The sequence below is a fragment of the Malus sylvestris genome, chromosome 8, assembly GCF_916048215.2.
Source record: "Malus sylvestris chromosome 8, drMalSylv7.2, whole genome shotgun sequence".
NCBI lineage: Eukaryota > Viridiplantae > Streptophyta > Magnoliopsida > Rosales > Rosaceae > Malus > Malus sylvestris.
In genome coordinates, this window is record NC_062267.1 from 14,410,044 (window position 1) to 14,422,367 (window position 12,324).

The 12,324-nt window shown below is 38.0% G+C and overlaps 1 protein-coding gene across 2 annotated transcripts; it reads right to left on the reverse strand.

Annotated features, from left to right (window-relative positions):
* Positions 1 to 263: 263 nt before the first annotated feature.
* On the reverse strand, positions 264 to 3,051 carry LOC126631830 (putative clathrin assembly protein At2g25430). 2 transcript variants are annotated; one of them, XM_050301990.1, is made up of 2 exons: positions 2,740 to 3,051; positions 264 to 2,636 (listed from the first exon to the last, which is right to left on the reverse strand). In XM_050301990.1, exon 2 carries the CDS (start codon positions 2,588 to 2,590, stop codon positions 608 to 610), a length of 1,983 nt encoding a protein of 660 aa, XP_050157947.1. In that variant the 5' UTR covers positions 2,591 to 2,636; positions 2,740 to 3,051; the 3' UTR covers positions 264 to 607. The 2 variants fall into 2 exon arrangements, with proteins under 2 accessions (XP_050157947.1, XP_050157946.1); XM_050301989.1 differs by having other exon boundaries at positions 2,725 to 3,051.
* Between the last annotated feature and the right edge of the window lie 9,273 nt (positions 3,052 to 12,324).

Consider the following 12,324-nt stretch of genomic DNA (forward strand, 5'->3'; position numbering starts at 1 on the left):
TAAAGCATGCATATCAAAATTGTAATGAAGCTAAGTAGGAATAGACACGATTCAGTTTGGAGGACCGGTTTCACTCAGGCAAGCACGATTATGTACGCGTATTTTGTGCTTTGTTCATAAGTGGAATTCAATATCATTATTTCATCTATATACATACGAGTACTACTTCGCTCCTTACAAGCTAATCAAATTCAGACATACATGCAAAGCTAACCCATCATAATAACAAATGTAAAAGCTTACGCACACCCGTCAAACTATGATTTGTCTGTAAAAATATACCGCACAAGCCTAAAATAGGTTTTGCATCGTATACATAAATGGTTATCAAATCAAATGAATTAAATTTGGTTCTCAAGAAAAACGTAAGAGATTCTACTATTACAAAACACAAAAAGATCACAAATTTTATGTATATCCGAGCATTCAAAATCCAACCCCCTACCCCCCAACAAATGACTCATCTCTTCGTTTTAGGCCCCCTCTTCCCCCCACCATCTTAATGCACAACAGGCTTAGTACATTCAAGCAAGATATAAAATAAAGAGCTAGAAAAATAGCATACAAAATTAACAAAGAGGAGGCAGCCAAATGAGGATCACAAAAATCAGTAAGGAGCGTAGTACCCAGCCGGTGGCGGCATCCCCATTCCGTTCACCGGAGGCATTCCATAGGGTTGCATTGCCATAGGAGCTGCTCCGTAGTACCCGGCACTGCTCATTTTCTGCAAGCTACCTTGGCCTTGCATTCCTTCCTTGGCATATTGGTTCCACAGCTGCTGCTCCTGCGTAAGCAAGTGCTGCTTCTTCTCCAGATCCGCCATTTGCACATAGGAAGGTGGTGGAACGGTTAATGATGCGGCAAAGGGATCCTGATTCACCGCCTGGACTGTCCCGTCTGGAGCGGGAAGAGCTAACACCTGCGTTGCGCTCTTGCCCGGCCCGGGCAATGCTACACTACTTGCACTACCACCAGTCAATTGGGCAGTACTCACATGCTGCCTCACAATGCCCTGATCATACATGCCATCCAACAACAAGGGATCCATCCCACCACCAAGATTTTGCTTCTGCCTCGATAAATTACTCGCTGTCTCCACTAATGCCAGTTCCCAATCAGCCTTTCCCGGCTCTGCAGCTGGAGTCTGCCAAGCCGAGGTGACTTGGGGCTGCCCGTCTGATGGGAAAGCTTCCCACGATCCATTAGCACTTCCACCACCACCAGGACCGGCAAACAAAGCCAAAGCCAACTGATTCCCCTGTGCATCAGCTGAAACTCCATTATCCCTCAAATCCACCAAATCCCCTACCACTTCCTGCTTCACCTCAGCCTTGGCCACAACCTCAGGAGGTGGCGGGGGAGTGAAACTCTCTGGCGCAGGCAGCGCTTTAATCTCATTCATATCGGGTTGGGGCTCCTCCACTGGAGCCACAGGAGCAGCCTCCACCTTCCTCTCGGGACTCTTGGTTGCCTTGGACCTGTCCCTCACAAACTCCTCCAATGTTTCCAGCAACTTGCTCCCAATCCTCTGCACCTCCGGATACTCCGACGACCGAGCCAAACCGGAATCCTTACACCACCCATAAAACCCAACCAGCTCATCAATCTGCTTCGCCGCACTCACATAAGCATCGAAAGCCTTAACGCAATCCGGATACTCCATATCGAAAAACTTATCAAGTAAAACCGCCAATACCTCACAAATATCAGCATACAGCTGAAAGCTCTCCCTCACCAACGGGTACACAGCCACCAGAACCAACCGACTGTTCTTAGCCAATCCGGTGGGTCGGGTCGCCAAGAACCGATCCAACAGCCTCTGCAGATGACCCATTTTCGCGAAAATCCGCTCCGGCTTCATATCCCTCAATGGGGTCACACTCACAATTCTCTTCTCATCTCGCCCGTTTCGACTCACCGAGTCATTCATATCGCCGTACGACCTCGACCTCCTCATCCCTCCTCCATATTCATAATCTCGATCTCGCTCTCCTCCGTACTCATACTCGTAATTCCTCGGCGGCGGAGACCTGAAATTCGAAGACCCGCCGTTGAAGCCGCCAGAGCCCTGCCGATCTTCAGCACCAAGACCAGTTCCGCTGCCTCCTCCGCTGCTCTTTCTCTCAAACAGCATCAGCTCAAGCCTCTGATCCAAGTACAGAGCATAAGTCCTCACAAAGGCGGAGTGGTCCCACGAGCTCGAGTGCGCCTCGTCCCTGAAATCCGATAGATTCAGGAGGCGGGTACCCCTGCGGGTCGCGTACACGATCTCGTCCCCAAACACCGGGTCGCCGTCGTTCAGGAGACGGTGGACCAGCATCAGCGCCTTGAGCGCCACGATCCAGTCGCGCGTCTTCCCCAGACGCTTCGACACCGCCGACACGCAAGCGTTGACGTAGCCCCGGGACGATGACGTCAGCGTCAGAATCTCACGGACGTGCTTCTCGCTCGCCGGATCATCCTCGTGCGACGTCGCTTTGACGATAGCGACCTCGAGGTCCGGGGCCAGATTGCTGGCGACCTTGGCGATGCCGATGCTCGTCTGGTCCTTGACGGCTCCGATTGCTTTCCGGATCGTGCTCGGCGCCATCCCGGCCGTCGATCTGCGTTTCTTCCGATTTAATATACCGCGCGAGCTGAGATACAAAGGAAATGACGAAACGGTTCACTTCGTTTAATTTATTTGGAGAAAGATTGAGTTTCTAAAGATAGAAAGGGGCGTACATTTTGGTAATTTACCGTCGATGTCGGAGTCTCTAGATCTGAGGCGTGGGCAGTCCGGCGGGTCGGATCTCGGAGCAACCGACGACCAATCGAATTTCTCGGGTTTTTTTCGCTCCCTCTGTGCGTGAAACTAGAGAGAGGAGGGGAAGAGGTTGAATTTAAATAGTGGGTTGGAGTCCGGGATGACGTGGAGGGACGGGAGCCGTGGATTAGATCCGAGATCTGGGATCTAGCTGGGTAGCTGGGAGAGACTGGCGGTAGTGTCGGGCGGCGTGTCGGAAAGAATTACGAAACGACTGAGCGTGTTGGTGCGAAGACTTTCGGATTGGGTGCAGCAGGGTGTATTTTAGTTAAAGGAGGCGCGAAATTGAGCGTACGCCGTACCGGTTACGGTGATACTGACCTGAGAGAGACATCCTAAAGTAAACTAGTTTACCTAAAAAATTGTAAACGTGTGAAATTTACTCAAATAGATTCCTTTGTTTACCTCATAGCAAAACTTCTCTAAAGTTATACAGTTGTTTCTAAACTAATTTTATAACTTTAGAAAGGTGAATATTATGGACAGAGGAGTGAGCTAAGCATCACAATGAGTTAGCAATAATTTAGTTTAAATTCGTCTCTAGTGAGAATTAAATCTAAAACTTCTCAATTACAAGTGAATAAAAATATCACTAGACCGTAGTAAATTGACTAACAGAGCTATAGGTAAAAAAATATAAAAAGCTACTAGACCCACCTATTTGTCTTATTTTCCCTCCCACTTTATGTAACCACCCACCATAAAAAGTGCAAAAAAACTTATCCTCTCTTCCCACCTACTTGTGTTCCTAAACTATCCCTATTTTTTAAACATAGCAGCCTATCCATCTCGAAAGAAGATTCTCTTCCCTTCTAATCTCTCCCCACTTCCCTCCCCTCATACTTGGACGATTACGATTAAATCACGTCAACATCTTATATTGATTTTTTATAGAAACAATAAGACAAAAGCAAAGTGAGAGGAAGGGAAGAGATGGGAACATGAGGGGAGAGAATCTTATTCCCTCCACCTCTCCACCCCTCCACCTCTACGGCTCCACCCAGCAACCACAACCACTCAATCCTCTTCCCCAGCCTCCCATTTCCCTTAAAGAGACTTTGTAATATTTATGAAGAAAAGTGAGTTAGCTTTTTTTTTTTTTTTTTTTTTGGTCAATAGAACTTTCATTTCATGGAACACTAGTGCAAGGCCCAAAAGGAACCCCATAGACAACGATAGATAAAATAAAAGACTCAAGCAAAATGAGAGCTACAACCTAAGAAGACCCTCACAAACTTAGGCCGAAAGGCTACAACAACAAACAACAAAAAAACCCTAATCTCAAGCAGCATAAAGACTGCTGCCACATCCTCAGAGGAAACCAAACTCTAAATCGAGAGAATAGACACCAGATCCAAGTCTCCTTCACGAACCCCTGCAAATATATACAAAGAAAGTATCATATGGGTAGAGAGTGAGGCTAAGGGTATATGTAAAATACCCAACACTTAGCCTTGATGTGGATCTAACATGCCTGTTGGGGAGGGGAAGTGAGGGAGGGTAGTGGATCTAGTATCCAATTTCTCATCGGAGCCCACCGATCCAAGTACATGATAGGATGGGGATGGAGTATCATAGCTGAGGATGAGGGAGAAAGGAAAATTAAAAGATAGAAAGCAGTAAAAGTAGATGAAAAATGCCAGATAAGGGAATGAAGCCCAAATCTGAGACAAGCTTAGGGAATAGTTGAGACCTGGCTCAGGAAAAAGTGAGAAAAACTTAGGAGAGAATAGAGAATAAAAATGTAGGAAGGAGTCTGGAAAGGGGGAGGAAGAGGAGGTGGATGTAGGATGGGGATGAGGTAGAAGAGAAGAGAGGGGAGGAAAAAGATAAAAAGGGCAAAAGAGAAAAGAGGGAAGAATGAGTAGCGGGTTGCCACCTACCCCAAGCAAGAGTAAGCGGCGGTAGCTAAACGCTCGAAACTAGGGATGGAGCGTCTAGACCTGGACTTCTAGAGAGAGAAACAAAAAGAGAGACAAAATACGTTTTTGAGTTAGATAGCTATCTATCTCTATTTGTAATTTTGTCTTAAATCTAAATACAATTATTTATTGCTCCATCACAATGATTCGGAAACACAATTTTTATTTTTTTTGTCAATAGAACTTTCAATATATTAAAAAAACTAGTACAAGGCCCAAAAAGAACCTGATAAACAACAACAGATAAGGTAAATGGGTTTTCTAACTTTAATCCTTGAAGAAAATTGAAATTTAAAATAAATCTGATGTTAGATTACATATTGATTATAGTACCTTGATGTGTCCTTAATTCAAAATAGTTAATGTGTATTTTATTCAAAGTCTTCCATTAAATATTTAAATTTATTAATATACACATTTTAATATATTTTTTAACCGAACAAAAGTTTTTTTAATTTATTAATTTTATTTAACATTCTTCAAACTTGAAAAAAAAAACTCAATTAATGTACCTAAATGTTAGTACCGAAATGTATTATATTGAATTAATGTATTTAAATGTTAGTACTGAAATGTATGTACTCAAATGTATGCACCGAAATGTATTATATTAAACTAATGTACCTAAATGTGTGTACCGAAATGTATGTACCCAAATGCATATACTGAAATGTATTATATTAAACTAATGTACCAAAATGTATATACCGAAATGTATTATATTGAATTAATGTACCTAAATGTTTGTATCGAAAATATATGTAATGAAATGTGTGTACCTAAATGTATGCACCAAAATGTATTATAATGAATTTAATGTACCTAAATGAAGAAGACATAGTATATTGAAATATATTGTAAAATAAAAATTAATTTATCTAAATGTTTACAACAAAATATATTACGATGAATGAAATAAAAATTATAATTATAATGAAATAAAATTAATACATTAAAATTAAAGATAAATAATTAAAACATAAAAAATATAATTAATAAATGAGGTGATTAATGTATCAAGGGACTAAAATTAGATGTTGATCTTGCTCATGGTTTTAGTCCAAAAGTCATATTTGCCAATGATTAAAATGAAGTTTCCTATAAAGTAAAAGGCCAAAGCAAAGTGAGAGCTGCAACCCAAGATACAACGGGAAGTCCTCACAAATTTAGGTCCATATGTAGCAATAACAAACAACAAAAAAACCCTATCTCAAGCCACATAAACCAGACCCCTGCCGCCGTCATATCCTCGAAGGAAGCCAAACTCTGAACTAAGAGAAAAGACACTAGATCCAAGTCCTCTTCACGAACCCCTACAAATATATACAAACAAAGTATCATATGGATAGAGAGTGAGGCTAAGGGGGTATGTAAAATACCCAACATTTGGTTTTGATGAGGATCTGCATGCCAATTTGGGGAGGGGAAGTGAGGGAGGGTAGTGGATCTAGTATCTAATTTCTCATTGGAGCCCGCCGATCGGAGTACATGGGGGATGGGGATGGAGTATCACAACTAAGGAGAAGGGAGGAATGAAAATTAAAAGACAGAAAGCAGTAAAAGTAGGTGAAAAACACCAGATAAGGGGCATGAAGCTCAAATTCGAGACAAGCTCAGGGATAGTTGAGACCCGGCTCAAGGGAAACTGAGATAAACTCAGGGAACACTATTACAAAAGGGCTTTATTGTGTTGGTGGTTGGCGTCACTTTTATAAAACATAGTGGAGCTTAAGGCATTCCGACACTTACTTTACATGGTGTCGAAATTACTGTCGTTTATAACCGACATAAACTGTTAATGTCGCTTATAACCGACATAGATTTTAATATTTTTTAATAGTGGTGTTGCTTTTAACCGACATAAAGACTGGTGTCACTTTTTTCTGACGCTAATGATAGTTTTTAAATATTTTCAAAGCCAGTGTTGGTTGTAGCCGACATAAGTTTTAATTTTTATTAAATATTTTTAAACCCGGTGTCGCTTGTAATCAACATAAAGTTAGCATCGGTTAAAAGAAGATTGGTGTAGCTTATACCTGACACTAGAGAAAGTTTTTAAATATTTTCAAAGCCTGTGTTGCTTGTAGCCGACATAGATTTTAAATTTTTTTAAATATTTTGAAACCTAGTGTCGATTGCGACAGATTGGTGGCCTTTATATACCCTCTAGAATAGGTCTAGCAAACAGGTTGTGTCGTGTCACACCTATTAACTTAACCGGTCCTTAATAGATTGGGTCACTTTACCCAACAGGTAAAGTTACCCGACCCGTTAAGAAAAATATATTTTTTTCTTAAATTTGCACATAATATTTTGTGGTATCCACTAGTGTAAATATTTTAAATTGAAGATCGAGTTCTATCGTTGTATTCATATAGGGTCAAGGAGTATAGTTGTAAAAAATCATCAAAATCGGAGTTAAAATAACCGTTAAATTGTGATTTTTTATAGATAACCGTTGAAACGTTTTGTCTCGTTACTTGATCTCTGAATGCTTGTTTTTTGCAATTTTTGGTGTATACGATCTCGAAGTATATACAAACATGTTTGACGGTTGCTATGCTTGTAGATATGTGGAGAATGGTCACTTGCCAACATTATCAAGCCAAACAAATTTGGACCTTTGACGGTTGCTATGCTTGTAGATATGTGGAGAATGGCTCACTTGCCAACATTATCAAGCCAAACAAATTTGGACCTTTCCCAGAATCATTGGTAGCTGTGTACATTGCTCAGGTTCCGTAATATCCTTGCAATTTGTTATTTGTATGTGTAGGCGCATGCAAGTTAGATATTTGGACTTGATATTCGTTATGATACAGGTTCTGTAGGGGTTAGTATATTTACGTGAACAGGGCGTAATCCATCGGGATATCAAAAGTGCAAAAATATTGACTACTAAAGAGGTAACTTGCATGTGTATTTCTCATTTTTTACTAGACGAGTTTTCATATATGGTTACCATCATGTTCTTGTAAAGTATTTGTTCCATTGGGATATCAAGGGTGCAAAGATATTGATCTACCGTCTGTTGCTTGTGTACCTTTTCCTTTTTAGTAATAACTTATTGTATTTCTTGATCTGTATGAGGCATCCTTTTTAGGGACTTGTGAAACTAGCTGATTTCGGTGTTGCGACAAAACTGACTGGGGCGGATGCTAATACACATTCAGTTGTTAGAAAACAATATTGGATGACCCCGCAGGTATTATTTTTTTTCTTTTCCTTTTTTTCCCTTTCATTTTTTATGTTGAGAAGAAATATACTTGTACAGGTAATTCCTCCTGCCATATGGAAATTTCCACATTCGTGCACCTCCTGGAACCACATAAATTGCACCCTTTTCTCTAGCTCTGTTAGGCCCATACACTCCAAACAACCACCAATCTTACCATTATTCCCTGTAATAACTTTTTTGTTGAAACAGAGCCAACTCTATACCTTACCATGGTTCAGTTTATGTGATATAGTTGTCCTTATAATCCTAAAATTGTGAAATATCAGAATTGTTAAATTGTGCGTATAGTTTTACTTTCCTTATATTTTTTAGATTCTTTGGATTTATAAACATCCTCTGATCTTAGGGTGGTACGAGAAAAATTGAAGAATGTATTGGAGGTGTGTTTAATTTTCACTTCAACTACTCACTTGCATTATTTATGGTATAGATTGGTGGTTGCTATGCTCACACCTTGAGCAAAAATTATGCAAGGCTCTTCATTAGAGCTTATGTTTATTTTCTGATTTTCATTGTTTGAGTTTCTTACCAATTAACAAATATATTGTGCTTGATATAAGTTATCTTTTTTATTTATTTTATTATTTGTTTTATTTTTTGCAAAATAAAGATAATAATTGTGGATCAATGTTCGTAGCACTACATTCGAACTCCTTGACAATTGGTTAAAGTGGACATGAAAAACTAGCATTATAAGACATATCATAGGATTGTAACAAGTACTTGTAAAAATTTTACATTGATTTTTTTGTATATGTACTTGAATATATGATTATTAATATAAAACAGTTCTTTCAATAAAAAGTTATCAAATGTTTGTTATGAGTTTTTGTTAATGGTTGACTTGGCCTATAAATGATATATTAGTTGGAATTATTTTCATATAATTTTTTGTAATTATTATGAATTAAAAATTGATTTATAAATTTTATTTTTTATTTTTAATATATCTAGTGTCGCTTATAAGCGACGTCAGCTTGGTATTTTATTTATTTAACTCAAGTGATGTCGATTGGAAGCTATACCAAGTGTGATATTTTAATTATTTATTTGTTACTTAATGTTGGTTTTAACTGACATCATCTCGCCTTTCTATGTCGCTTATACGTTAGTGCCTATATCACTTTTAAGCGACGCCTTTGTTCCTTTTTATTTTATATTACTTTGCTTCATGGTGGCGGATTAATGGGCCTAAGCGACGTCAATACCCTTTTTGTGACGGTAGCATTGGTGTCGGTTCCTCTATCCGACATTGCACGATTTAATGTCGGATTTTGCCCCAATAATCCTACAGTAAGTGGTGTTTCTTGTCGTTTTTAATCCGACAGTAATATCCCCTTTTGTAGTAGTGGAAGAATCGGGAGTAATAATGTAAGAAGGAGACTGAGAAGGGTAGAGGAAAAGGAGATGGATGCAAAGAGGGGTATGAGGTAAATGAGATGAGAGAGGAGGAAAAATATGGAAAGGCAAAGGAGAAAGGAAGGAAGGATGAGGGAAGAAAGAGTAACGGATTGCCGCCTACCCTGAGCAAGAGCAAAGGGCAACGGTTGAAGATTGAAACTAGAGATGGAGCTTGTGGATCTGGGTTTCTAGAGAGAGAAACAAAGGGAGAGAAAACAAAGAAAACGGAAACACAAAATTCAAAATGTACTTTTGGGCGATTTCAAAAGGAAGAATCAAGTCAAAAACCTTACATCATATGGTTTTTCAAAATTTTCCAAATTCAATTTTTTTAGGACAAAAAATCTCCAACGCCTATGATCATTTCTCCCTCTATGTTCTTTTATTTTATATTCCGTATCGTTTCCTCTCTTTTCTCCTCTCAAAGAGACAAAGTATTCGCCAGATATTGTTCGATGTGTGCTACTTCTCCTCTTGGTGGGTGTTGCCTTCAACATTTGGGGATTCTTAATAAAAATATATTTATTCTTCTGTTCTTTATTGTGTAGGTCTTTACGTCATTTTACCAAGGATTAAACTTGCTATTCAAAATTTTGCTACTTAGTTCTACGGTTTAATGTTAATCTTTTTTATATGTAAGTAAGAAGTCTTAGGTTTATTTCTTGCCAAAAACGAATTTCACATTATTGCTAGTCCATTGTGAGGCTTAGCTACCCCCTCCCTTTAATAGAGTAAATTGTACAAATGGTCCCTCAACTTTAATCAAATTGGAGCAATGGTCCCTCAACTAAAAATCCAATACCATTGGTCCCTCAACTTATCAAAATGTGTAGCTATAGTCCTTTTCATTAATTTTGTCAAAATTTTGTCAAAATAAGCTATGTTGGAATGACCATTTATATAATTAGGGTCCCTCAACTCATCAAAGTGTATAATTATGGTTCTTTTCGTCAACTATGTCAAAAAATTTGTCAAAACGAGTTATATTGTAAGGACCATTGCTACAGTTGGATTAAAGTTAAAGGACCATTTATCCACTTGAATTAAAGTTCAGGGACAATGGTAATGGATTTTTAGTTGAGGGACCATAGCTGCACGTTTTGATAAGTTGAGGGACCAAAGGTAATGGATTTTTAGTTGAGGGACCATTGCTCCAATTGAGTTAAAGTTAAGGGACCATAGCTACAATTTCCTCCCCTTTAATATAGATAATATCGCTTATTCAAAAATAAAAATAAAAACTTGTTATTGAAAATTTTATTAAAATGTGACTGGAAAATATTAGCAGCCAAAATATATTATTGACTTATTTATTCTTAAAAAAATGTTGTATTTCCTAAATATTATTCGCCAACTATTTTATTTTTGGATACTTTTGTATTCATTGACAATTATAATTATGTTAAGGGTCTTTCCTTAGTATGGGACAAATAAAATTAAAACTTATTATAATATTGAGCTTATTCCAATACATAACTAATTTTTTTATTTTAACAAACGATATTATCCACACTAAGGGGGAAGAAGTGCGCTTAGCCTCACTGATAGGAGCATATTTATGTGACTTTGTTATCTTATTTCCATTTATTATAGTAATTTAAGCTATTTTTGTATTATTGTAGGTTCAATTGGTAAAGATAACAATAAATGGTCAAATGGAGCAATTTGGAGCAATTTTGGACTTAGATTGGATAGCATGCGTGGATAGCATATGGACTCGACGTTTTTGGGATTTAAAAGGTGTTAAACATGTGCTAAAATCTAGAGAATTTAAAGTTGAGGCTTGGAAGACAATGAATTACACAAGAAAGAGGAATCTTAGTTGAAGAGAAACATTACCTTATCCTATCTTATCTTATCTTATCTCCAGCTGCAAGGAAGATTCCTAATCACATTCTAACACTCTCCACCTGTTTCTTAGAGTCCTAAAATAATTCAAAACGCCTAATCCATTTCCTCCTTGGATTGAGTCGTGCCCTATATATATATGAAGTATCCTGCAATGTTTTAGAAATGTGCCGCGCCTACCATTCATCCATTGAGGTTGCTGGAATTTTTAAAGTTCTTTCTATCTTTGTTTTAAGTTTCAATGTTTATTTTAGATTGCTTTTCAGTTATGATGAACATGTGTAACTACGTTTCCTTTTTGCTAGAGGTGAATTCGAAGCCATGATCATATGTTTTATATAAATTAATTACATCCAATTATTGTTTGATAAAACTTGAATGCGATTTTCTAATCCGGTTTATAGAGAACTTATTCTCGTATTTTTATTAAGGGTGCACACCTAGTTTGCATGTAGGGATTTGATGCTAAAATATAAGGGAATTTCACCTAATCGTTATGAACTTATATTTGCAAGTAGTAAAAGTCACTAGTCATGATTGAGTTAATTAAATCTTTGGCAGGAGTATCATGCTTTTCATAGTTATGAATGTTTTGTCAATGCTTATGATTTTCACAGAATTTAATGATCCTCGAGATGTATCTCTATCATTCTTTTCATAATTAGGGAATTTGAGAAGAATAATTTGATTGCATCGTTGAGTCAAATTCAATGAACTTATGAAAATCTGAGAGTTAATTAGTATTGTTCACAGTTAATTTGGGGCATTGCCATTCATGGTTTATGGGAAGAATAACTTGAAATCGATTTGTATGCATATGATTCATGTGTGGAAAAGAATCCTTTAGCTATTCTTTCACCCATATTTCATTCACAACTTAATTTACTTGCTGCCATTTACTTTTGTTTTAATTAAATTTGTCCAAAATCCCCTCATCCATTGTTTTGTTGTTAGTCTAACTTAGTTTTCAGTTTTATAAGTTTAATTTGTGTTGATTAGCATCCCTTCTAATCCCCAAAATAGAACGATCCCTACTTACTTGTACTATGATTACATAATTTATAGGGTTTAATTTGTGTGTTGGTTTCTACCACATCAAATTTTGGCGC